The sequence below is a fragment of the Rhamphochromis longiceps genome, linkage group LG7, assembly GCF_057381845.1.
Source record: "Rhamphochromis longiceps isolate RC_006_pf linkage group LG7, R_longiceps_female_GT1.1, whole genome shotgun sequence".
Taxonomy (NCBI): domain Eukaryota; kingdom Metazoa; phylum Chordata; class Actinopteri; order Cichliformes; family Cichlidae; genus Rhamphochromis; species Rhamphochromis longiceps.
The window spans coordinates 57422684-57450526 of NC_140563.1; the positions used below are offsets into that span (position 1 = coordinate 57422684).

The following is a 27843-nucleotide window of genomic DNA, read 5'->3' on the forward strand; positions in this document are numbered from 1 at the left end:
CTGTCCGTAAGTCCTCAGAGAGTGAAACAACAATACTGAAGTGAAACCGTTTCCCAGCCTGTTTCCTTCAGCTGCTTTCCTCCTCGACCCGCCGCCACCATGATGCGCATCGCTCCACTTGTTACTCTCATCTGCACATCATTACTCCTGAGCTGCACCGCAGCAGCAGCCTCGGTTCTCTGCACGTGGACTAAAGTTTCTGCTAACGGAGAAATGCACTACAATTTTCTCCGTAGCGACCCGCAGCAGACCCCTCCATCTCTGCGGCTGTACCACACCGCCTGGTCCGGGGAGCGCGCTCTGCTTGGCTGCACTTGGAGCGACGACACAGCGGTGACCCAGAACTATTTGTCTCTGTGCCGGGAGCGCGCGCGGGGCTTTTCAGAGCATCCGAATGAAAATGTCCATTTGGACTCCGTGTTAGAGACAGAAGGGCAGTGCGTCTCCCTGGCGTCTCTCGGGGAACCCACAGGAAAGAGGTCGGTGAGGAGTGTTCGTGTTCAAGGTCAAGATGAGAGGTCAGAGGTCAGCATACATAAGCGTGTAAAGCGCGGTTTTATTGTACCCGGGACTCTCTGGTGCGGCTCTGGCAACAAGGCACCCTCATATTCAGATCTGGGTATGTGGATCCATGAACTCCGTTTTTGAACTTATGTACAGGGAGTGCTTCCCACCTTTGGAGCCTTAATACTAAAGTTTGCTCTAACATTTAAAGGATAAAAAAACAAAACTATGTTTAATTTTTCTTCTGAATTTTTTCTTTCAATTCTGATTGATCTGTTGGGCACGACTTGCTATGGTGCTCACAAGTACATATTTTTCATTTCTTTCAAAAGTTGGAAACCAGTGATATGGGGTTAAAAATACTCTGTGTTAATGAGTTGATGAAACAAGTTTAGCAAAAAGTTAAGTTATTACACATGCAAGAGACAGACTTAAAATGAGCAAAATGAAAGCCACAGACAGTGAACTATGTTAGCCCCTTCTCTCCCAAACTCCAGAAACAGCCTAGGGACATATATTTCCCATAATTCAACTAACTGACCTCTGCCTTTCTTGCTTGCTAAATCCTTGTGTTTAGTATTCATCTTTTAAAGTGTGTCTCTACATAAAGTGTAGCTAATTTCATTTATAAATGCCAAAATTAAAAATTAGTCTCACAATGGGTCCAGGGTAGATATTTTATCCATGAAGAAGATAAGGAAAAACTGAAATAGATGGATGGCATGCAGTACATATAGATATAGACAGAAAAAGTAGTGGGTGTTCCCTCTTCTGTGTAATATCACAGCTGTACTCTCTGGAGCTGAAAAGTGAGGCTTATGCAGAAGTGCCAAAAACTACAGTTGCTTTACTTCCTTCTTCAAAAGCCCTCTTCTTTAAATAGAGAGTAGATTCCCATACTAAAAAAGCAAAACATCCCTGCATTAAAAAGTATGTTTACAGCCCGTTACAAAAATTTCTATGGGGAATAATTCTCCCCTTGATATTCCAGGATATGGCTGCTTTGACAGGTATGTCATTGCTAATAGCTTTCTGCTAATGTTCACCTCTGCTAGCCCTCTTGTCTGCTAATTTTAGTCACTAAAATGACCATTTAGACTGTCTTTAATTTGAATGAAATTCAATAATTTTCTGAAGAAGCATTTAAAAAGTTGATATTATTATACATATATTTTTACCTGTTTGAAGTTTCAGTTTTTCACAGCAAACAAAAAGATAAATCCACACTTCCTTAACAAGGCAATAAACCTTATTCAGGTTTTTGGGTAAATAATATATGTAAATGTTATATTTTCTATCTATCTATCTATCTATCTATCTATCTATCTATCTATCTATCTATCTATCTATCTATCTATCTATCTATCTATCTATCTATCTATCTATCTATCTATCTATCTATATATATATATATATACTTGTGGCACACTTAAAGAATGGGAACAAACCCAAGAACATTACTGACAGAAAGGAAAAAAAAAAACAATGATCACAACAAGTAAACTGACATTTACATTTTGGAGAGTTTCAATCATGTTACAGTCTTTTAATCCACACCTTCTATATATGTTTTGACCTGTTGCAGGAGTGTTTTCAGAGACCGACCGTTGCTGCCGGGAGCACGATCAGTGCAGACACACCATCCTGTCCTTTCACTCAGAGTTTGGCATTTTCAACAGCAACATCTTCACCATGTCTCATTGTGACTGTGATAACAAGTAATTATCCTATCCTTTCCTGATTATTTTTCAGCTGGTTTGTTGCATGTGCTTTGATGTTGATTCTTTCTTAAAATGATGGCATCAAATATGTTAAAGGTTTCGAAGTTGTTTGGTGGAGGCGGATGACGGCATAGCTGATGTAGTGGGATATACCTTCTTTAACCTGCTGAAGATGCACTGCTTTACATTCTCCCACCGGCTTCAGTGTACACAGAGAAACTGGTTTGGAATGTAAGTAAAGCTGTGATGGAAATAAAATGACTTTGTGTAATTGTGAAGGTCTATGATTCATCCAGTATTGTTATTTCTCCCTGACCTCTCATGGTATCCAGCCATTATAGTTTTATTTGTTCTGGGTTTGAGGCATCTGTCCCTTAGATTGCGAGCAGGTTTACAAATTGCTTTGGTAGTTCACTACTTTGGTCGAGATAAAGCTAATTGGATCTCAAGCTAATTACAGGAAACAGTGGAGACTTTCGCCTCTTTTTACATCTAGAAAAAAAGTCTGAAAAGCATATACCTGGACTAAAGGTAATATCTTTGATAAGGTGTCATCTTTTTGACCCAGTTTTACTGAGTCAGAAAGAAAAAAAAGCTAGCTTGACTCTATCAGCCAACTAACCAGCTAACTTAAATTAACTCCATACTTATTTACCTCACCTGTAATGTCAAAACACCAAGCTACATTTTCTTTTTTTTTCCATGCAAGACCAAGTTTTAAGATAATTTTTCATATGACAAAAATGGATTAGTTCAAACAATTTAGTCAGGCAACTTAATTCTAGGTTTGGCTATAGCCAAATTGAGAGTTTTTGAGTGTGTAGCTAAATCCAAACTAATTATCTAGTGAATATTATAGTTTACATATACAGCTAATCAATACATAAAGCATGAAGTATTGATTATTACTAAAACTAGATAAGCTTGCCATTACTCCTTGTTTTCAGCAACAGATAGATAGATAGATAGATAGATAGATAGATAGATAGATAGATAGATAGATAGATAGATAGATAGATAGATAGATAGATAGATAGATAGAAGTCTGCTTGTAGTGAAGTCTCTCATCCTCTATGACCTCTTTAAACGATTAGTTGATGAGTTCATGGCTTCAATCACTAGTTTCCAGACTTAGTGAATACCTCACTAAGTAATAGGCGAAGTCACTGTAGCTAAGTGTCTTCTATCCTGTCTTCCTTCTCTCCCCCCAACCGTTTGCAGCAGATGACCCCGCCCCTCCCTGAGCCTGGTTCTGCCGGAGGATATTCTTCCTGTTAAAAGGGAGTTTTTCCTTCCCGCTGTTGACAAAGTGCTTGCTCATAGGGGGTTATTTGATTGTTTGGTTTTTCTCTGTATGTATTATTGTAGGGTCTACCTTACAATATAAAGTGCCTTGAGGTGACTGTTGTTGTGATTTGGCGCTATATAAATAAAATTGAATTGAATTGAATTAAGTCCATCTTTTCTATACAGTTTATAGTTTTGATCTCTTTTGGTTCAGACTGGTTTCAGGCTGGTATTTGTAACTTAATTTTGATCTGAGAGAAAGCATCCATCTTCCAAGTCAACACTTGGGAACAATAAGAAAACTAAATATTTCTGTAATTTTTTCGTCCTTTGGGTTCACTTGCAGGTGTAAGGAGACTAAAATGGCTCTGTATGCTGAGGTTCATTCACCCATATTGTACAAATCTAAGCCAACAGATGAAACCATGAACAGCTCCGTGATCAATTCTACCACAACTGCAGAACTCCTAGAGAATAGCACTTCAGATTTACAGCTTTCCTCCAATACTGCTGCTGCATTCACAGTCCCTACACCCTTTGCCTCCATCATTCCTCTTACTAACGCTACAACATACACAGGCAGTAATGCAACAGAGACACCTTTGGGATCTGTTCCTGACAGAAGAGAAAATCTGGAGAACATTGTACCAACCAAAAATCATACTGTGACTGAAGTAGGCCCTGATATCACAGGTATTTGATACTAACCACATCTCAGTATATTATTCACTGATTTTCCTACAACAGAGTAACTGACCACTTCTGCCGATGCTTCTCTACAGCAATGTCATGTGGTATCTATAAGGATATCGATGAGTGTAGGGACAAGATCCCATCCCAGCATGAGAAATATGGCTTCTACAACCAGGAGCCAAAGACACTTTACCACTGCAACTGTACTGTCAGGTAAGGCAACACACTGTGTAAATTCTCTGTATTATTACCAGTACAGGGAAGTCATACGGAGAATTTTTACTTGCTTTTTTTTCTAGAATAATCTGATCGGGGGTAATTTTTCAGCATGTGTCACACCATATCTAAAATACACACATTTACTTAGTAATTACAGGGCATGTGCAAACACTGAGATAACAGCGCACTCGGCTTTGTTCTGCTTTGATACTCTCTCCAGTTCTCTTTTTGTTCTAGTGGCCTTTTCATATGCTCTCTGCCTTTGTCATGTGCTCGGACATTTCATTTGACTGGGCTTTTTGTACTTCTAGAATATTCCAGACTTTGGCTAAACAGAGACAACTGACCAAAGTGCAAGCTCATCTTCTGGGACATGTGTCTCAGTCCTGCTTCCTGCTTGAGGAATGCACGGCAGACAGCAAGTAAGTATACAAACATATACAGTAGATATATTTAACTGGCCTAGCTTTAAAGAATATAATACAGTTATATCACTGTGTATAACAGAAGAAGTCAGATCAAGTACACAGTCACTATGACTGATATATTATGACATAGCATTAATGGTCAAAATGGCCATGCATCAGTCTGTGGACATGGAGCTATAATTCTAAATCTTTCATATACAGCTACATATTTTAGTTTGGTGCCTAAAAAAATGGAAATACTGATCATCGGATCATGAGATGATGCTACACACATTTCCATTGCATACAGTGATTTAAAATACATGTTCAGCCGTGCATTCTCTTAAGCTTTATACTTGTTCTGTATGTAAATAATCCCATGTAGTGGATGATTAGAAAAACTGCATGAAATATACATTTTTAAGTAAAGTAAAGGTATGTCAACTCTAACACTAAAACTAAATACTAAGTAGCATCACAAAACATTTGTTCTTCTGCTTCATTCAACAGCTGTACTCTAGTCGTGGTAAAAGCCGAGCTTCCTCAGCAGGATCAGTGGACCAGCGTAGCAGTGGAGGAGCAACACCATCTACAGGCAGTACAACTGAACCTCAGGAGGCCAAACCCAAGGAGAGCTAAGAGAAAAGACAGAGAAGTGAGGCTCCACAAACTGTGTCTGAGATTGACCCGACGCAGACAAATGAAGAAGAAGAGAAAAAATGTCTAAAGGGAAAAAACCTCGTCCTAATGTTCAATATTATATACGTAAGACACTATGAAATCTATTTTCACATGGATTAGCAAAAAATTTTCCTGTTCATTTCCTGATGAATCTTCTTCACAGTCAGTCTCTCTTATGGAAAGCTTTATTTGTCTTTACGCTCAAGTCTTTCTGTCAATAATGACTAACAGGACAACTTCAACTCTCGTTTGATGTTCTAAGGCCTGCACAGATCATGTTAATTTGATTTAATTAATTTTTAGATCAGCAATACAAACTTAGAAGATTTATTTCCACTGACTTTATACTATTTAGGCAAAACCTACAGAGAAGGAAATATATATATATATATATGTGTATATATATATATTTTTTTGTTACAATTCTTTATTTATTATCCAATACTGAAAACTTTGGATTACTATGAAATATTGTACTGTGTATTTATGGTGTCTACTATATGGGATGTTGTGGAGGTTGTACCTAAGGAACAAAATGGCCTTGTTGAGGACAAGATAAACTTATTCCTAAAGTGTAACAGAAATGTTGGTAGGTCTTAGCAGGACACCATAGTTTTTTTACTAACTAACATTTAATAAGAAGAGCATTTTATTGAGGTGTGCAAGTTCAAGAGCCAGCTGTAATAATCCATGCTGGCAAACTATAATGACTCACTGCAGTAACTCAATTCAGCTGAGCCATTGTTAAAATGAATAGTAACACATGTGCTTCTCCTGAGATGACAGATGGAGATATCTGCCATGAAAACACATCTCATTAAAAAGGAGGAGCTTTGGCTGTCCTGGAAGAAAGGTTACTGTTGACCTCAGTATTCACAGAATAAAATCATGGTTGCAGTTCTGTACCCTATACTGTAGATGCGTTTTATATTCATGTTTCAGCACATGTATAGCCTATATGTAAGTATTTGCACTGTACTGTATGAGTTGCAGAATGCTGCAAATTATGTTGTAAGTAAAGCTATGAAAGAGAAAAAATTACTTAAATAGCTGTACGTAAGAAATAAATGTTGAAATGTACTTTATGTTGTAAGATGTAAAAAGAAAAAAAAAAACTAATTAGATTTAAAAACAGTAGTTTGTTAAGATATATTGTTAAATGTTAAGATACATTGTTATCATTGTCTTCTTTGTACCTGTTAATTTTATGACTTGAATGCTATATTTTTGCTACGCTGTGAAGGATTGCAATGTAGATTTTGCTTAATGTTCTCAAAATAATTGAGATTATTATTATATATTATTATTATTGTTATTACTTTTGTTAACAGTTAAACGAGACAATCAATATCATTCTCAACACTGTATGGTAAATGTGAGGCTAAGGACTGCAGTGATGAATGCAGCTTAGGCTAAAGACTGAAAGCCGTTACTAGCAATACCCAGAGTAGTGTTCACTAACAAGTTTGCTTAATCTATAAGAAAAATGTAAATGTTAGAGTTATGTCAGAGTTACTTCAAGCAAACAAATAGTTTCTCCCTGTTTTGCATAGACCTGCTAGCTAATTTTAAGTTTAGCCAAACTTTCAAGATTTATTTGCGCAGTGTAAAACATAAAATGAAACCTATTTAACATCTTGAGAGTTCCAGATCTTAAATGTCACATGTTGAGCTTTAGAGGTGTTTGTCAGTAGGCATCATTACTGACATAAAAACAGAATCAGACTGGCTATTATCCTGCTTCTACTCTTTAAGTTAGGCATCTCTTCACATAAACTGCATATGTCCACATCACAAGCATGAGCGTAATATTTAACTATACAAATAAGAAACAAAATGCATTTATAAAAATGACGGCCTCAGTTTTTTGCCACAAATGAGTAAGTAAGACATTTGGCCTGCACTCTCTGCCTCTCTGTACTGGCTGCCTATGTCTTTTAGAGTTCATTTTAAAATTCTCATGTTTGTTTTTAAATACCTTCACAATCTTGCCCCGCCTTACCTCTGTGAGCATCTTCATCCCCACACACCCTGTCAGTCTCTCAGGTCAGCTGACCAGCTGCTCCTGGAGGTACCGAGATCCAGGAGGAAGCTCAGAGGGGCCTTTTCTATTGTGGGTCCTGAATTATGGAATAATTTGCCCTTGCATGTTAGAGAGGCCCCTTCACTGTCCACTTTTATTCTTTGGCTTTTAACCTCAGTGAGACTTAGTTTCTCTTGTAACTAAATTAGTTATTTAATTAAGTATTTTACTTTTTCTTTTATTTGGCTTTTTATTTATATCTTATGTGACTTTATTATATAGTTCCAATGTACAGCACTTTGTGTCAGCTGTGGTTGTTTTAAAGTGCTTTATAAATAAAGGTGATGATGATAACGCGGGACACCTTTGCGACCTCGCTGGATTTTTTTTGTGTGCAATTTTGCATGCTTTCTTTTTTTTTTCAGTGCATTGTGTTCTGCGTCCTGACCTGACCTGAATACAGGGTTTGATCTTTGGTTTCATTGTATAATACTGGACTTTTTTTTCTACGAAGGTTGGAACTTTGAGAGTGTTTAAAAAAGAGAGAAAAGTGTGAAAATGTTAATGCCTGTCTGAGAAAAGTGTATAAAATGTGTAGTGAGGGGCTTTACAGCCCTAAAACATCTGTAATAATTGTAAAAAATAAAGCTGGCTACTTTGTGGATTTCACCTATCGCGGATTATTTTTAGAATGTAACTCCCGCGATAAACGAGGGACCATTGTATATGCAAATGGGGCTCCTTCTGGATGATTCAGAATGTGGGATCGTCACGTGGTTCCTTTAGGAGACAGTGCTCAGTTTTTTGTTAATGTCTGGTCAATAAATGCTTTGATCTAAAGTAGTTTTCACACCACAGTGAAGTGTACAGTATTAGTAGTTAAAAGTTAGTAGTTTATGTATAATTCCATAAAATATTCAAAAATCAGTATCAACAAAGAGCCTTACCTACCTTCTTGATATTTTAGTTTGTATTACCACAGTCAAAGAGGCTAATTTGTTTTGTTAGTGGGCCATCTTTAATATACAGGTAACATCGGGTAACTCTTTCCTTCCACCCAGAGCATGCCTCAACTTCTTCCTGAACTCTGTGCAACATTCTTCTTTCTTCAACTTCTTTCACTTACTCCTTGCCTCTGCCTTCACTTTCTTCCTCTTCTTAATGTACAAAGGCATCCTACAGACAACCATCTGATGCTGTTTAGCGACATTCTCCTCTGACACCACCTTGCAGTCTCCTATATCATTCAGATTGCACATTTTGCATAAGATGTGGACCCTCTGTGTGCACCTTCCTCATCTCTTATATGTCACCCTGTGTTCTTCCCTCTTCTTAAAGTGCATGTTTAGTACAGACATTTTCATCCTTTTTGCAGAATGTACTGTTATCTATCCATCTGCATTTCTCTAACACCTTACCTACTAAATACCTCTGTTCCCTTTGTCTACATGTCCATAGAATTTTGCACCAATCACAATAATGTTAATAATGTTTCTTCCAGTCTAAAGTCTTTTTAAACAAACGTTATTTTTAACCGTATAGGGCACTAGCACTCGGAGTAGGTGGCTATATTCTACAATAGACTCCAAATGCTATAAAATAATATATTTTTAAACAAGTCCTCATTCCTACACAAAGTATGGCTTCCTGTTAACATACTACACCAACACAGTGTAAAAGTCTGCTGAAATGAATATCTGTCAGGTAACTCAACTCCTCTCTGATGTCATGAAGAGTAATTGAAACCTTGCTGTGAGCTGGTGAGCCGACCGGATCCCCGCCTCTCACCGGACAAAAATTCCGCTATGGGGAGAAGTTCGCCTGTGGGAACATGGCGCACGCAGTCTGGATTAACTTTCACTCAGAGAAACTTTGGAGCACCGCTGCATAGCACACAAGCCTCTCACTCTCAAGTTTATTGGTAACATATACCGCTGGATAACCTACAGTGGACTTGTACCCTGGCTTTGGATGACTGTTTTTCTCTGTCTCTCTGCTGCTGCTGCGGGATGAAAGTTTAGAGCTCCGGTCGCCGGATTTAGCAGAGATGGAAAAGCCAAGAACGAGGAAAGAGAAGGTAAGGCTAGTGGAAACAGTCGCTTTATCTTGTGGTTTCACAGAGGACACAAACCGCGGCTGCTCAGCGCCATCGGTAAGAGGCTGGGAAGAGAAAAAAAAGTCGCTTACACACAGACATCTCACGATGAGCTGCCATCGTGCAGGGCTTATTTTGAAACATGGAGTTCATAGACAGCTCCATCTGAGCTCTGACAGGCTCATTTATACCTGTGGATGTTGTGAAACAGATTTTTATTTACTAATACAACTAAAAACAGAATAGAATAGAAGTGCATCTTTACTGCATGTATTCCTTAAATGCATACAAGGAAGACTAAAAGGGAAACGACATTATAGGAACACCATGGAATACAAAAGACATAAACAAAGGAGCTCATTAAGTTGCCAACTGTAATTTTACTGTAAGTTGTTTTTACAGCGTGAAATATATCAGAATGTAGAAAGCAAATTAAAGTTACAGTAAAGTCAGTACAAAAAACAAAAATGAAAGTGTCAAGGCGCAGACACGAGTTTCAGAAGTTTCATTTACAAAGTGACAGGGATTTTTTTTTCAGAGCTACACTGTGAAATTGGCAGGACATACTTTGTTATACAGACTAAAATAAATATCTGAGAGCTTTGTAGAGAGTTATTTTAAATTTTAATGGTTTTGGTAAGTGGAATTATTCTCAGCTTTAAAATGTAAAAATTGTCACTTCTGTAGAAGTGACACAAAAACTTGGGATGATATGCAAGAGATACATTTAAAGAACAATAATTTGCAAAAAGAAAATGTAGCTTTAACTGAAGAAATTACAAGAATAACATATTAAATGTTAAACTCAAGAAACTCTGTCTAAGGTTTTCCTATTCTTGTAGTATGATTTCTTTGGCTATACAGGTTAAGGACTCCTGTGTCCTTGCATTGGTTTCATAATGCGACAGACAGTTTTCTGCTGCGTGGAACTGTCTTGCTGAAATAAGCAATGCCATCTTTAAAAAGTGAGTATATTCTTGCTCCCCCCAACTTTTATGTCTTTAAAATACTTGTAAAAACTAATTCTCTAAGCCTACCCATCTAAAGGAGAAGAAAAGAGATAGAAGCAATAATGATGCCATAAAGAGTTTTAAAGTGTTTTTGTGGATATTTTGTTGACTTCAGTTACATAGGAGATTTTCACTACTAAAGAGGCATGTGCCACTCTGTCTAGACCTCTTGCCCCTCCTTTGCCCCACCATGTAAAGAGTCTAAACTATTAGATGATTTGATAATAATCACCAGGTGTGACTGGTCAAGACCATTTTTCTTTTTTTTTTCTCCTTTCTTTTACTGTATACATATTTGTCAAAAAACATTCACAATAAAATGTATATTTATCAAAAGCATGTTTATGTGAAAATCTTAAATAACTGATTATTTGTTTTATTCTATAAAGTGTCAGAAAATAGTGACACATTTCATATCCTTTAAATAATCTTTCTCAACAGTCCAAAAGCTCAAATATATTTTTGATATTACAACTGACTGACAAATAAAAAATAAATAAATTACATTACACCGGAGAAACTGAAACCACGCATGCAGGTACATTATAGTATCACAGTTGCAACTAACTGCTAATATTCAGTTTAGTCAGATTTCCAGTACCTTTCAAACATAATCTGAACTATTCCATCTTTGTTGCCCTTAGCATTATGTCACACATTTATACATACAGCTGCATACAGCTACAGCTTGTTTCATTGACGCCCCATCGACGATATGACACATTAAAGATCTAACGGCCAGTTTTAGGCAAACAGTTTCCTCTCTTTCAGGTACTCGTCCCATCAGTCTCTTTCTGTCTCTATATTTTTACCAGGAATGTACTCCCTGTGACCTGGGCTGAAAATGGGGCTGGGAGTAGTAAGACAGAACAAAGGGGAAGTGTGTGTTTGTGTGTAATCGTGGAAGGACTGCCACAGGATATTCATGTTGTGTTCCTGTCGTTTGGCAGTGTTGTTCCTCAAAAATAAATTCTTTGTAAACTTCTGGAATGCAACCTGACACTTTCTTCTGTAATGTGTGTGTGTGTGTGTGTGTTGTAGTTTTTGCTCTACAGCCAAATGCAGAAAGTACATATCAGCAGTGACACTTCTGATAACCTGTCTCCTGAGTGAGTTGGTGCTACCGTCTACACACTGGGACAGCTGTGTGTGTGTGTGTGTGTGTGTGTGTGTATGTGTGGGTGTGTCTGTGTGTAAGCAGCAACATTATTAATAAGCTGCTACAGGAACATGAAACAAACAGATGACTCAACTCTGCTCCTCTACAAACCAGAAATGCTAATGCAAGTCATGTGGAAAAAAAGTATGGCCCATAATAATAATAATAATAATATTATTATTATTATTATTATTATTATTATTGTAGAACACAGCATTCAGCAGCATTAACCATGCTTGTTCTTTCTTTTTATAATTCTACTGTCAAGAACTTTAACATTTTGTTTTGTTTTGTTGCAGTTTCTTTGCATGGTCTCACATTGGTGTGAATTTGTTGGGACATCTATTCCTGCAAAAATTGTGTCATTGTGTTAACACACCTGAATACTCCAGACCAACAAACCTCTGCTTTTAAACATGTAGACACACAAGTCTGTAATGCAAGACTGAGGTGAACCTACATGGTCAAACCTCCAGCCAACTCGAGCAGATTTTCATTTGTACGGTAGTTTATATGTAAATAGCTATAGAAAGATAGAGGAGAAATTGGGCTAGAAAAAACAATCTGCATTCAGGGAAATGTAAGTAAGCTCTGGTGACTAAAATATCACAGATAGATTTAAAAACAGACATAAAAACAAGGTGATCATAACTGATCCTTTAGATGAACTGGCAGGATTGTTTTTGTATTGAGTGATTAGCCAAATAAGCACTTAACCATTTGATACATTAGACTCCAGGTTTCTATTTTCCAGTTTTCACTCATACACAAACATATCCTCTCCATTTGGAAACAAAGTATTTTACCCACAGGTGCACAACATTACAGAGAAGTTTCAGTTAAGCCAGAGCTCTGTTTAAGAACAGTGTAACACAAAAATGTGTATAACACAGCTATCAGTGGAATGTGTATGAATGCAGAAGTCCACTTAGAGTAGTTTTTCTTCTTGCACTCTACTAGTTGCATTCAAGTTCAGGAACAGTTTTAGTTCAGTACAGACAATACTGTATGTGATATTCTTTATTTACCTGTGTTTTATGTAACATTCGTCATATCAGAACTAGAACCTCATAACAACCTGGCACATTAATGAAAATAATGTAATAAAAGAGAAAAACAATGAAAATTAGCATTTTCACACATTGTTGTTATGTGGAAACTTGTGTATAGCAGTGCTCTTCTAAACTGTGGCTTACACTGAGACTTTAATCAGACTTTAATCTTTACAGCACATGGGCACACAGCAGCAGCATCTTGTTTTCAAACAGGTCCCAATATATATGTAGCTGTGGTCAGAGGTTTGTAATCATGGGCATGAATCTCATGGGAACTTGGAGCTTTTAGTGATTTCTTCAAACACTGCATTTTATATAGTGGAATGGTTGCACAGCATACCTCTTTAATTACTTTAAAAAACAAGAATTGGATGCACACATTTGAATTTATTTTGTGACCGATTCTCTTCAGAATATTTCAGACAGAACTTTTAGGCAGAGCCAAGTGGCATAAGGCATCCACTTTGGCATCATCAGGTGATGCTCTTGTGAGGATGAAGTGGCGAGAATGACAATTAGCACGTCCAAGTCCAAGGCTATGGTTCTCAGCAGGAAAAGGGCGAAGTCCCCACTCTGGTTCACGGATGAGTTGCTGACCAAAGTGGAGTTTGAGTATCTCAGGGTCATGAATGACGGGAGTGGCAGATTGATAGTGATGGAGAAGCCCCTGAACAAAACTTGACACTCTCAAACTTGATTGAAATTTGTAGCTGCTCGTGTGGACAAGCCACAAAGTAAAGGTTAGGCTTTCAAACTTGTACTGTACTTGCACTGTACCAGCTTTCAAACATCATGGTGGTAGTGAATCTAAATTCATCATGTTCTGGGGCTGTTTTGTTGCCAATGGTACTGATACATTGCACAAAGTGGATGAAATAATAAAAAAGGACCGAGTTTCACCTTAAATCAGCAGTTAGATGATTGAAACTTGGACACAAGTTTTTCTAACATGATAATAATCACAACAGGCATCAAAACTGCTCTCCTGTTTCATCCGCTCACCCCCAACTGATCGCAGCAGATGGCCACCCCTCGTTGACCCTGAGTCCTCCAGAGGTTTCTTCCTGTTAAAAGGAAGTTTTTCCTTCCCACTGTTGCCAAAATGCTTGCTCATAGGGGGTCATATGACTATTAGGGTTTTCTCTGTTTTCTTTGTATTATTGTAGGATCTTTACCTTACAATATAAAGCAGCTTGAGGCAACTGTTGTTGTGATTTGATGCTATATAAATAAAACTGAATTGAATTGAACTGAATAAAGTAGGCAACCATTAAGTTTCCAGAATCGCCCTCCCAAAGCCCGAAGCTCAACCCTATTGAAAACTCGTAGACTACACAAACAAGGTGGGTCTGTGCCATGAGACCAACAAATTTAAATCGTCTCTGAGTTCAAATTCATGTCATTAAAGTCATAAAAGATGTATGCCTTACAATCATTTCACTCTGGAAAAGAACAGTTCAATGAAATCATTAAAAGTCATTTTAAAGCCATTACAAATCACTACTATGCTTTTAATGTAAAAGTAAGTAAATGAAAAAAAAAACCCATGCAGGTAGATGGCAAAGAATCAAAAATATTTTAATAAAAAAGTAAACAGGACGACTGCTTCTCAAAGTAGGAAGAGAAGCCATGCAAGTAATGAAACTGGTTTGTTCTCAACAGGTAAATTGTTCCAGTCTGATAGTCTTTAAACACAAAAGCTCTTTTACCTTATTTTTTATAAGCAGCAGGAACAAGAAACACAGCTGACTGAAGTGGCTAACGTGGTTTGGAGTTAAAAGGAAAGGATACTAAAATAAAAAAGGATAATTGACATGAATACACGTAAATATAAGTTCAAGTCAATATATTTGTGAATGCAATGCTCTCCTCAATTGTTTTGTGTTATTTTTTAAAGTTTATCATGAATATTTGATCTGTAAAAAGTTTTTATAATTCATCTAATTCCATTTGTTTACTGAGTCAGCTTACTTATAAATACATATATTTATTTCATGTTTTACTTTATCAGCAGATATTAATTAATGAGACAGTATTCTTCAAGAAATAAATCAGTGTTAGTTCTTATGTCACTCATGTGATATATGCATACATGAGGTGAATAATCAGTACACTTCAAAAAGCCTTCATTTCCTTTACTCCTCTCAATCCACTGTTGGGTGATGCATTTGCAAGTTTTAGGAATCCTTCCAGTCTGCATATTTTAAATGCGTATCCAAACAATTCAGTGTGTGTGTGTGCGTGTGTGTGTGCGTGCGTGTGTGTGTGTGTGTGTGTGTGTGCGTGTGTGTGTGTGTGAAGGGAAATAGAGAGAGATAATGAAAGCCTTCGTGTAAGCACTGGTGAAAGGACAAATTTGGAAACACCAGATCAGAGAGGGAGGCAGCATTTCAATGTTAAAGCTACAGAAAGGGAACTTCAGTGTGCACATTTTACACAAAGTTTCAGAGACGGAAACTAACAAGAAGAACAGAGCCTGTATCTTACTAAGTCTCTGACTTTCCTCCTTTCTGTCTCTGTAACTCTCGGAGGAATTCAAGCTGGTACCAGTGTGCAGAAAGAAAAAGTGCTGGCACTAGTTTGGTATCCCATTTGCTAATAACTACTGGATCATATCATGCAAATGAAACAGCTTCAGTTTGGTGTTGTGTTGGATAGAAATCTGCATGCAGGAAGGTTTTTTTTTTTTAAATAACTTTTGTAATAGCACTGAAAGAACATTTTCTTTTGAAACAACACTGTGAACAGCTTTTTTATTGAAACAGCTAAAAATATGTGATAGCTGGGCTCAACTTTTGTACATGTCACCCTTTGCTCCTATGCACCTCAGTTCAGTGAGATTTGAAATAGCTGCTACACCCAATAATAGTGCACCCAAATTCTAAACAAATCACCCGATGCCTTTATAAAACACACAAATACTAGCATCCAAAAATACTATATGAAATAGTTTTTTCTGGTGCTTTTGGTCACATGCTGTAGTCATCCTCCCGAATGGTCGAACTTCTCACCCCATCTCTAAGGGAGAGGCCAGTCACCCTTCGGAGGAAGCCCATTTCCGCCGTCTCGTTCTTTCGGTCACTACCCACAGCTCGTGACCATAGGTGAGGGTAGGGGCGTAGATCGACCGGTAAATTGAGAGCTTTGCTTTTACACGCAGCTCTCTCTTCACCACAACAGACCGGTACAGCGTCCGCATCACTGCAGCCGCTGCACCAATACGTCTGGCGATCTCCCGCCCCCTTCTCCCATCACTCTTGAACAAGACCCCGAGAGACTTAAACTCCTCCACTTGGTGCAGGGTCTTGTCCCTGACACCGAGTTGGCACTCCACCCTTTTCCACTAAAAGGGCTATGCAATGAAAATTCTAAACTTCCTAATATTAACATCTATGTTTACCATGGTAACGTCCATCAATTTAATTCCACCTATGCAGTTCAGGGTCAGGCTCCTCCAGGGATTAAACCAGGAATGTGTGCAAACCACTCTAATACCGCAGCAATATAATGATATGAAAAATTAGTACAAGTTCACCAGTTAAGCAATAATTAAATGAAGCATTTAGACTATTAAAATGAACAGCATCACAGTTGTTTTGTAGAGGTGATGTCTGAAGAGCAATGATATTCATCAGTGGGAGATGGGGAAACCCAAAGCAGCTACCTTTGGAAATGAAATTTGAACCCAAAACCAAATGTCACAAATCTCAGTTCCTCTAATGGCCACTTGAGGCTGGCTCCATAAGGTAATCAATCCCCACAGGGTGTCTTGTTAAAATGCTGAACATGCATTAAAAACATGCTTACATCCTGATATGGAAAACTGTTTTGACAGTTTGTATACTTCTCCTTTCACAACTCTGCATGCTAGGTGAATCGATTTTATAACTCATCTATTTGATTGACAATATGCTTTCATGATAATCATCATTGCTATTGGTCCTACAAATGCTACTAAAAGAGTTTCTGCCCATTAAGACAGGAAGACCTGCTGTTTCATGGTTATTGGCACATGATCAGTTTTTTTCTATGCAGGGTCTCTACCTTCAAATAATAAGTTGGCACTATATAAATATGATTGAATGAAGTAATGAATTCATTTGTTGATGGTGATAACGGTTTATTATTTCATTTGCCAAAAATTTTATGTCAAACAGTGAGTAAAATAAAGATTTCTTCTCTAGTTGCAAAACATTTAACCCTGCTCTTCCCCTTTCTCCCTTTTTCTCCTCCCTTTTGCTTCTTCTCTCCTCAGTTCTCTCTTTTTGGTTCTCGCTCCACCAGCAGGACCACCGACCCTTCTTCGTCATCGACCTCTTCTCCTGCACCTGTGATCCTTTCAGCCCAGATGGTAAAAAGAGCCGATCGACTGTCTGGCACTGGACCCCCAGCCCTTAGCAAAGCTGAATTTCTCGAGCGGGTGCGTCGCAGTAATCAGGCCTGCCAGCAGGGGGAATTTGAACTGGCTGTTCGCCTTTACAGTGAAGCCCTGACTGCCGATCCCCAAAACTGCATTTTGTACAGTAACCGCTCTGCAGCATATCTGAGACTGGGCGAGTACAGCACCGCGTTGGATGATGCAATTAAAGCACGACTCATCAACCCCAAATGGCCCAAGGTAAGAGGTTGGACCCTTGGCCAATCACACATTTCAAATGAGATTGTGGTAAAGTTGCTGTTCCTGAGACTTTCTTAAATGAATGTGAGAAGGATGTATGGCTTGTGTGTATACTGAAAAGCAAAAAAACTGCTAACTATAAACACTTAGAATCAATATGCTATCCTCTGTGAAAGCTCAGCCTCATTTTATGCGCAGGTTGTCATGTGATGGTGATCTTTGATCAAGTTCATTTTTGAACTTGGACTTTAATGATCTGCGTGCAGCTCAGAACGAAGCAGACCCTTATTTTCTCTCTTTCCTTTCAAAATCTCGTCAGATGGTGTGTTTTTCTAGAGTTTGAATTTTTAACAGTGTGTGGCAGCTGAATAGAGGTCTACTATTTAGATGCTGCAGCCTGCTTGTTGTGCTTTTTATAACATGTTGTTTATCTTGTCCTTTATAGTCTTTCTTTGTTTGGCAGCTGTTTAAAAAGGACAGCACACACATAGATCTCAGAGATGTCCCTGTAAATATGCAAGGATTAGGAGAAACATTGTGATGACAGTGATGATAGAGAGCTGGACTATTTATGTTCACTGCTAATGTATCAGTACTATTTTTTTCCTGTTGTACAAAGATCATATTTTGGATATTGAAGAAGTATGTAACAAGTAGGTTTCTCAGCTATCACACATTTTTTTCTTACTATATCACAATCCCAGCATTGTTAGTGAAGGAAACAATGGTGCTAACACCCAGCAACATGCTTCTTATGGTCTCATGTGGGGGCACTATGGCCAGAGCCACATGACCCACAGTGGGCAGCCCACTGTGGGGATAAATACTGATGGAAAATGTAGGCAGATGTTCACTAAGCAAAGAGGGGCCCACAATGTAACTTCTGAGTCCCAGAGAGCAAAACTTCTATTGGGTTTGCCCTAAAAACAAAACAGAGGCGGGGGACAAAATGTGATCACGTAAAAATTAGGGTTGAGACTATCACTCTTGTGCATCGCAGAAAGTACATTTAAGTACTTCTTTACACTTGAAGTGGCTCTCTACATCTTACAAAACAGTGAGCACTGAAGGACAGCAAATGCTCTGTGAGTCTTTTACAGCCATTCAGAGGAGGAAGTAGGCAGGCAGGAGACTGGGTTTGCCAGGCTACCTCTGTCTGGACAGCTGGGGCTCGGCCAGTTCGACTCCACTTCCTTTCTCTGTGAGAGAGAATGGACGGAAGTGGTGTGTGTGTGTGTGTGTGTGTGCGTGTGTGTGTGTGTGTGTGTGTGTGTGTGTGAGTGAGTGAGTGAAAACCTTGCACGGTTGTTAGTTTGTTTTTGAAACCCTGGCTAGGCCTTGGCCTGAGTTTGGCACTTAAAGACAATAACAGAAGCAGCATTCCTGTGTCTGTGCTTGTATAGTGGCGGTGTCATAGCAGTGTGCTTGCTGCAGCATTTACTGTGGGTCAAAGGCAAGATCAAGACTAATGAACTACCAATAAGAGGGGGTCTTTCTGAAGGGGGGGGGCGGGGGGGAATTTATTTCTGCTTGAGTTCCTTCTTTCGGCTCTTCATCAACCCGGCCTCGGTGTCTGCTTTTTTTCTTTTCTTCTTTTCTGTGAGCCTCCCACAGCTTGCCCTAGTGCTGCCCCTGTCGACTTTTCTGTTGGCACAACAGGCTCAAACACACAGTCTCTGTATCACAAACACAAAATGAGTCGACTCCGTCATGGGAACTGAGGGGTGTAGCTGGTCAAAAGTCGCTTATATTTGTGTGCTTATCTGGATAACAACACCGTACAGAAAAGGAGGACTTCTTTGCATTTTTGATTTTGTTTTCGTCCTTTTCTCTCTCTCCTGCATTCAGTGCAAAGATTTGAGAAAGCTTTTTCTTTCTTTGTGATTCAAATGAAGTTACATCACAGACGTAAAATTGCTGCAGGAGCGAAAGCTTTTCTTGTGAAAGTGTCTCTCTTTTGTAGATCTGGCTCTTTTGCGTATGAATGTTTTCTGTCATGCCTACACGGGCTTTGTGTGTTTTTGAGAAGTTGTTAAGTGCTTTCACAGAAGCTTTTTCTTTTTTCCCCCCTGAAAACAGGTGCATTACTTATTCAAATATCTAAGCTTATAGCAGTATGGGAAAGTTTTGCTTCACCACACAGACTGCCGTACTTTTGGGTCCCACAAGTAAAGACGTCTGCTTGGCATTGTAGCAGATTAAAGGCTAGATAACTGATCTTGGATGAGGTATCGTTTATGGATCAGCTGAGATTATGATGCTGATGGGAAATGTTTTTGCTGAAGAGTTTGTTGAGCCAAAACCAAAAATCTAAATTCACCTCTAGAAAATCAGGATGTATTGTAGGGGGTCAAAAGAGTGACTGACTTACTAATGTAGCTCAAAGAACACAGAACACTGCACAATGATGGCAGGAAAAGGGTTTTAAATAGGCAGAAAATATAAATCTGAAAACGCAGAGAGCCAGCAAGAGAAAACATGGTGAATATAAACCTTCCCATCAGTCTGGGAAGTCCATCATTCTAGTGATTATTCAGTTTAAAATATTCAAGACAGTCTTTCCAGGAGTGAATGTTCTGATAACTTCACCCAAAGGTCAGACTGTGAAAAGCAAGCAAGTAGCTAATACATTTGTTATTGTGCACAATGTACTTTTTAAAATACTACTTACAGTATGTGCCCTTTTTGTGCTTGAGCACGTACCCTCCAAAATATCAGTGACTGTTGAACTGCTGTCCGTCCAGTTATCGTGACTAATTATTTTAGGGTAAAGCATTCTTTGCTTGTAAATATAGCATATAATCATTCCAGATCAATCTGTCACTAAATGTAGTCCCAAACAAATGTTCTTTTTCCTTGCATTTGAAAAATGTCAGTGCAGGTGTTTGTGAGACATTTTAAGCTTTACATTAACAGTAAGAATCGATAGTGATTGTACAAAACCCAGAAATGTGGAAAATAGAATAGAATAGAATAGAATTCAACTTTATTGTCATTGCACATGCACAGGTACAGGGCAACGAAATGCAGTTTGCATCCATCCAGAAGTGCTTTAGTGATATAGATATATTACAATATATATTAGCAATAATATAGATATGTGAGTATATTACAGAAATGGGTCTATTATGGTATGTTATAATGTACACGGTATGAAGTATGTTGTGAATATTCTATAACTATAAGTATGTACAGGATATGAACAGGATATAAATATGAAAAACTATACAGAATATGAAATAAATAACTTTACAGAATCTGGGATATACAGCTATACAGAAATGGGAACTATGCAAGTTGTAAACAGTTGTAGGATTAAAGATTATCGAATGTACAGAATGATTATTTACACAGAGCTATACAGTAGTGCAGTTAAGATAAGTGAGGGTGTAGATAGTTTCTACAGAGGCTATATAAAGTGCTAGTGGTTGTGAGTGGTGGTTCAGTCCATGTTATTATTGTGTTTGAGGGTACAGTTGTCCATTGTGGGTGTGTGTATGTTCAGTCCATGAGTTTAACGTGGGTCAGATGTCAGGAGGCAGAGTTCAGGAGTCTGACAGCTGTGGGGAAGAAGCTGTTCCGGTACCTGGTGGTCTTAGTCTTAGGTCTTAGTCCGGAGGCTCCTGTGGCGCCTCCCAGAGGGCAGGAGGGTGAAGAGTCCATGTGATGGGTGACTGGGGTCTTTGATGATTTTCCCAGCCCTTTTCAGACACCGCTTCCTGTAGATGTCTTTTATGGCAGGAAGTGGTGCTCCGGCGATGCGCTGGGCAGTTTTCACGACCCTCTGCAACGCCTTCCGGTCCGAGGCAGAGCAGTTCCCGTACCAGACTGTTATACAGTTGGTCAGGATGCTCTCGATGGTGCAGCGATAGAAGTTCACCAGGATGTCTGAGGACAGGTGGTTCTTCCTCAGAGTCCTCAAGAAGAAGAGGCGCTGGTGAGCCTTCTTGACCAGCTTGGAGCAGTTGGTCGTCCAGGTGAGATCCTCGGAGATGTGGACTCCCAGGAACTTGAAGCTGCTCACACGCTCCACAGCCGTCCCCTTAATGTGGATGGGTGGATGTGGGTCAGCATTCCTCCTGTAGTCCACGATGAGCTCCTTGGTCTTCTCGGTGTTAAGCAGCAGGTTGTTTCTGTCGCACCACTCAGCCAGACGATCGACCTCCTCCCTGTAGGCGGCCTCATCGTTGTCACTGATGAGGCCAATCACCGTGGTGTCATCTGCAAACTTAATGATGGTGTTGGAACCATCAGCAGGTCTGCAGTCGTGGGTGAAGAGGGAGTAGAGGAAAGGGCTCATCACACAGCCTTGTGGTACACCGGTGTTCATTGTGATGGTAGATGAGCAGCGGTTATCCAGCCGGACATGTTGGGGGCGGTTGGTCAGGAAGTCCAGTAACCATTTGCAGATGAGGGAACTGATACCCAGGTCTGTCAGTTTCCTGATGAGTTGTGAGGGGTGGATTGTATTGAATGCTGAACTGAAGTCTATAAACAGCATTCTGGCGTAGGTGTTGTTGTTGTCCAGGTGTGAGAGGACAGAGTGCATTGCGATGGAGACTGCATCCTCTGTGCTCCTGTTCCGGCGGTATGCGAATTGGTGGGGGTCCAGGGTGGGGGGGAGACAGGATTTGAAGTGTGCTAGGACCAGTCGCTCTAAGCACTTAGTGATGATGGGGGTGAGTGCTACTGGGCGGTAATCATTGAGGCAAGATGGGTTGGAGTTTTTGGGTATCGGGACGATGGAGGTGGATTTGAAGCAGGCCGGTACCACAGCGTGGGCCAAGGACAGATTGAATATGTCTGTGAGCACTCCTGCAAGCTCCCCAGAACACGCTCTGAGAACACGCCCGGGGATGCCATCAGGGCCTGCAGCCTTGTGGACATTGATCCTGCTCAGCACCGCTCCTACATCGGTGGGGGAGAGAGTCATAGGTTGGTGGTCTGGCGTCATGTCTGCTTTGGTTGTGGTTGTGGGGTTCCCTCGCTCAAAACGAGCATAAAAGTTGTTGAGCTCGTTGAGGAAGGAGACATCAGAGGATGCGGGGGAGGGTTTGGTGGTCCTGTAGTCTGTGATGGTCTGGAGTCCTTGCCACATGCGTCGGGGGTTGGAGTTGGAGAAGTGTTCTTCTACCTTCTTTTTGTAATGGTGTTTGGCTTTTTTGATGCCCTTCTTTAGATTAGCCCTGGCTGTACTGTAGGCGTGTGCATCTCCTGACCTAAAGGCAGTGTTGCGGGCCTTCAGGAGGAGACGAACATCCCGGTTCATCCAAGGCTTCTGGTTGGGGTACATGGTGATCCGTTTCTGGGTGGTGACACTGTCTGTGGTTTTGGAGATGTAATCCAGTACAGATGAGGCGTACTGGTCCAGGTCTGTGTGGGTGAACATATTCCAGTCTGTGTTTTTAAATCTGTCCTGGAGCACTGCGTCTGTCCCCTCTGGCCACACTTTAATTGTCCTCACAGCAGGTTTCACACGTTGGATGAGTGGTGAATACCGAGGTGTGAGGAACAGGGAGAGATGGTCCGATTGTCCAATGTGGGGGAGGGGTGTGGCTTTGTAGGCTCCAGCCAGGTTGGAATACACATGGTCTAAAGTCTTGTCTCCTCTGGTGTGGCAGGAGACAAGATAAGTTACCTAGTTTTGGTTTGCTTAAGAAATCAGCTCAGAAATCTGAACTTTAAATATCATAAAAGATTTTTTTTTTGAAGATTTTTAAATACCGCTGCAGTGTAGTTACTGGGAACTGCGAAGTCATTTAAAATGCAATGACTTTGAAGGCCATTTGAGTGTGTGTGAGACACTCCATAGGCCTTGAAAATAATAGATTAGTGAAAAACTAGTAATCAGATTTATCTGATGATATAATTAATCAATGATTGCACTATTAATGTTATAAATATACTAATAATCAATATTACATGTACTGCTTGTAATAGTCCCTCTCTTTATTACACTATACACTGAATACACTTTATACACTGGATTTGTGGCAGAAATCTGAAAAGAAGAATATGTCAAATTAAACCAATGCTTTCTGTGTCCCTAAAAATCCTCTAAAGTAAGCAAGAATTTAGATTTTTGTTAGTTTGGTTATACCAGCCCTTTAATTATTTGGGTATAAGTTTGATGTTACAATCCGTAACTGTTCCTACATACTCCAGCAGTTCAATGTAGGAATCAGTGGAGATGATCAGTAAGGATTCAGTGGGTTCTCTGCTCTGAAGTAGGAGCCAACCAGATGGCAGCCAGCTATGGCTGTTTATGCAGAGGGCCGTGGAGCTGGCCCCGCACTGCTCAGGCTTCCCCTGTCATTAAGAAACTACTCTGCAACCACATGGGGCAAAAATATTACCAGCATACGTGCAGAGAACGCACAGCCCTGTTTCTTTAAGTAGGTCTTGGGGCTTAAAATGTCCTGTTTAGGAAGCTTCCCCACATGACAGAGGCTATATTATAATGTGATCTAAACAAGGCAAAACATTCAATTTCCGCATGTTTGGGTTCCTCCCTGGTTGGGTGAGTTTAAGGTCCTATGACCGACGTTGTGTTGATGTGATTTTAATGTCCTCTGCTGGTTTTGTGCTATAAGTGAATCTGTGTCACGGAGAACTCAGCGTGGGTCAGTAGGGTAATCCAGGACTTACTGCAGAGCATGTGAGGTGAAGGAGGAGTCAGTCTACAGCAGGGAAACATTTCATTGTGTATGCCCCACTGTACATTGAACCACACTGTTGTTTTCTTTGTGTATCAATTTGATCATTTTCATCCACCAAAGACACTGGTGGTATTGTCCATTGTATTCAAGCATATAGTTTTTCAGACCAGTTTCAAAAAGTCATCTAGATCTGAAATTCTGATTCAATTAATCAATCAAAAACAAAGGTGACAGTGAAAAGAAGCAGTGTAAAAATGTTTTTCACTATTTTTGACATTTAATATACAAAACAATTAATTGAAAAAGCAATCGAGAGTGTAATGTAAATAATTGATAATGAAAATAACTGTCAGAAAAATAAACAAACCTTTTGATTTTTGTTGTATTTCTATTCATTTTGCTTTAATTTTTCAGCAGTTTTAGTCTCTAAATTAAATACTGAATTTTCATTATGTCAATACGTACTACAAGTTAAGTAAATAAGAATAGCTCATTATGCTTTAAATTCATTATTTGTTTCTTTTGTTAAGAAAATAAATGTTAAGAATTTCATTGTTAAAAAGGTTTTACATTTGCTAAGAAATAAATCAGTACGTCATTTAAAAAATGATTTATTTCACATGAATTCTTAGTACAAACAGTACATTTCAGTAGTAAAAGAAAGATACAGGCAAAAGGACTGAGATCATTTTTACATTTCAAGTTTTTGCAGCAACCACTAGAGAGCAGCAATGATATGTCAGGAAACTCCCCACTCACAACCTCTTGGACAACAGTAAAGGACTGTCTGCCTATGTCTCTATTTAAATAATCATACTAGCTCCCCCCCCCCCCCCCCCCCTCCTTATCGTTATCAGCAGATAAAGGCCAGATGGAGCTACTTTGCATCTTTTCATGAAAATCAAATGTGATAACATATTTGGAGAAAAAGCACACACCAGCAGTACTATATCACCTGCTGCTTACGGTGTGCCACACACACACCCATACTCATACATATCCTGCAGACTGTAATGATTTTTAATTTTGCCTAGAAGAGCAGTGGGCCTAATTGCCTGGCATTAATTGGGAGATATGCTTCTACTTCTCGACTTGCAGCATTGGTTTATATACACTCTAGACTTGACCATAGCTTGCTGTCTCAGCAATCCTGCTTAGCTACTGCAGTTTGTTAACGCGTCCTTTATCCTCTCTCTGCGTACATCTCCCTTGCACACAGTTGGGTGCCTCGGCTGTCTGTGCAAAGAGAATTTCAGTGAAAGAAAAAGATAAGAGCAGTGGGAGATAATGAAAGAGTGACTCAGTTGGACTTGAACACAGCATGGTGTGACTGCTATCAGACTGTGAGCAAGTAAAAAAGAACATCTCAGGATCACGATTTTGGTCTCAGCTGTTTTTAAGCAACAGGGGTCTTATTTCTGTAGATCATTTCTATTGATTATGATAATATTCTGCGCGAGTTAATTTTTGGGAAGGACATTAAGACAGCTGGAAAAATGGATCTAGTTTGCTTTCTTTATTTGCAAAGGCAGAAAAATTAGATGTGCCCATGAGGCAGATCTGGGTCTTCAAAAAAACAAAAAAACAAAGACAAACTGCAATTATTTAATGATTGAAAAAAAAAAGAAGAGGAAAGATCACCCAAATCCAAACTGGGAGCTGGTTCCACAGAAGAGGGGACAAAAAGCTGAAGGCTCTGCCTCCCATTCTACTTTAAATACTCTTGGAGCAAAAAAAAAAAAAAATCAGCCAGCAGTCTGACCGAAGTCTTCTATTTGGGCAGTATGGTGTTATGAGGTCTTTAAGATAAGATGGGCCTGATTATTCAAGATATGGTATGTGAGGAGAAGTATTTTTAAATTCAATTCTGCATTTAACAGAGTGCCAATGAGGAGAAGCCAATTCTTTCTAGCATGCTGATGATTGCTAATTAGCATTATACACAATGTAAAATTGAATAGAAACTGATGGAAATCTTATTAGCTTTTGGCTATTTTGAAATAAACAACAGTGTTCTACCTGTTGCAGTGTTGGCCTATGCTAAGCTATGCTTGTTTAGCATGTGGCTAAAATGTAACTTAACCTTATTCCTAACCCAAAGCTCTTTGCCAACCTGATTGAAGTAAAGACGCTAAAGTTACGAGATTACCACAGTGATTATTCTCTGGGGATAAATCACTGTGATAAACTGATAAATCACTTTTTTGTGTGTAAAATCTAACGACAGTCCACCTAGTGTATCTTGTTGTTGTTCATTCTCTCTCTCTTTCTCTCTCAAAAAATGCTTAACTATGTTTCACTGAAGTACGGCTTTGCTTTGGGATTTGTCATCCTTGCCACAGATGTTGCGATTTTCTTCTTACATTCTGAACATTTGGAATTGAGCAGCCTCGGAGTAATGGAGCAGAAAAAAAGAAAACCTGAGAGAAAAGAGAAGAGAGATAAACAGCAAGAGTGAATGACTCACTAATGACAGGTTGTATGTTGCTATTTCCAGGCAGAGGCCGAGGTTAATGAACAATCAGATCTTTGGGACTCCTGTGATGTCTGTGTGGGAGTCTCTGGAGGCAACCGGGTTTGAGCTTCAAAGAGAGCACTTCTTGTAAATGTGATAGGAATGTGTACAATATAAGCAACATTCGTATCCTGGCAGGCAGCCTCCTTTTTTTTATAGTACACATAATACAGTTCAAAACTGCTCAATTAGTCAGTCTCGGACTCTTCATCTCTTCATGTGTGAAAATGTTAGTTATCGTTCTCTCACTCTGGACGACACCATGGGGAAAGCGACATATGAGGATGAATCCTGCAGATCAAAATGCAAATAATGCTTACAACAAAAAATACTATGTGAATAAAAATAATAATAAATAATAATAATGCTAATTGTATTGTGCAGCTGAGGTTAATGAGGTTGATGCAATTAGCATCTTGGGTGTTTGTTAACAGCAGTTCAGCTGCAAGAGCTAGAGGAACTAATCACTAAAATAATTACCTACAGATTTTCTAGACAAAAAAACCCTTCATATTATTGTAGTTTTTGCAAGTAGGGTACCAGAAATCTGTCCGAATTGAAATAAAACAACATTTATGTCCTTTTGTTTCATCATATTTCTGGCCACAAAACACCTGCATTCCACTAATGCATGCTGATGGATGATCAATCTGTCAGTCAATGTGTAAAACCTTATGCATACTTTCCTCGCATTAAATCAAATACAATTATAAGCTCATGTGTTTGGCAGGGCCCCAGTGACACTGCTAGGCTGCCAAGCATGGGAGCTTCACTGGGCATATGTACCACCAACTGTCTGTTTGAGCTGGGACCCGTGTAGCGTATCAATAAAAACAGAAAGACCATACAGTCTACATGATCATGTTTATTACATGATCATGTAGACTGTATGGTCTTTCTTAGGAGGAGAATGTCGACGTCTTGCATGACACAATGTGCAGGCATCAAAGGATTAATAAATGTGGAGCTCAACAGTTTCATAGCCAGACAGGGTTAATTCTCTTTTGTATGTTCCAGCTTATCTTCAACTCAAAAAAATGAAATTGTATATTAATGAAACTCTTGAAAAGCTGCATGTGCCTTTATTTTACACAGGAAGCCTGGAGACATGTTACCTGACTGAAATGTGGAGTCGTCCAGCCGATAATAAATGAAACTGTTCCTGCACCGGGGTGTTGAAAATGCTGGGATGCTTTG

At 39.3% G+C, this 27843-nt stretch overlaps 2 protein-coding genes across 4 annotated transcripts in view; both read left to right on the forward strand.

Moving 5' to 3' along the window:
* On the forward strand, nucleotides 1-6629 carry pla2g3 (phospholipase A2 group III). Its single transcript, XM_085414537.1, has 7 exons — nucleotides 1-619; nucleotides 2090-2222; nucleotides 2322-2456; nucleotides 3859-4205; nucleotides 4295-4418; nucleotides 4736-4846; nucleotides 5342-6629. The coding sequence occupies exons 1-7, from the start codon at nucleotides 100-102 to the stop codon at nucleotides 5556-5558; spliced, it is 1587 nt and encodes a 528-aa protein (XP_085270663.1). The 5' UTR covers nucleotides 1-99; the 3' UTR covers nucleotides 5559-6629.
* Nucleotides 6630-9336: 2707 nt separating this feature from the next.
* Nucleotides 9337-27843, forward strand: part of ttc28 (tetratricopeptide repeat domain 28) — a 163676-nt gene continuing 145169 nt past the window's right edge. For all 3 annotated transcript variants that reach the window (XM_085414538.1, XM_085414540.1, XM_085414541.1), the window contains exons 1-2: nucleotides 9337-9612; nucleotides 17110-17472. In XM_085414538.1, the coding sequence (XP_085270664.1) occupies nucleotides 9583-9612; nucleotides 17110-17472 (393 nt within the window). In that variant the 5' untranslated portion in view covers nucleotides 9337-9582. The remainder of the gene's footprint in view (nucleotides 9613-17109; nucleotides 17473-27843) is intronic.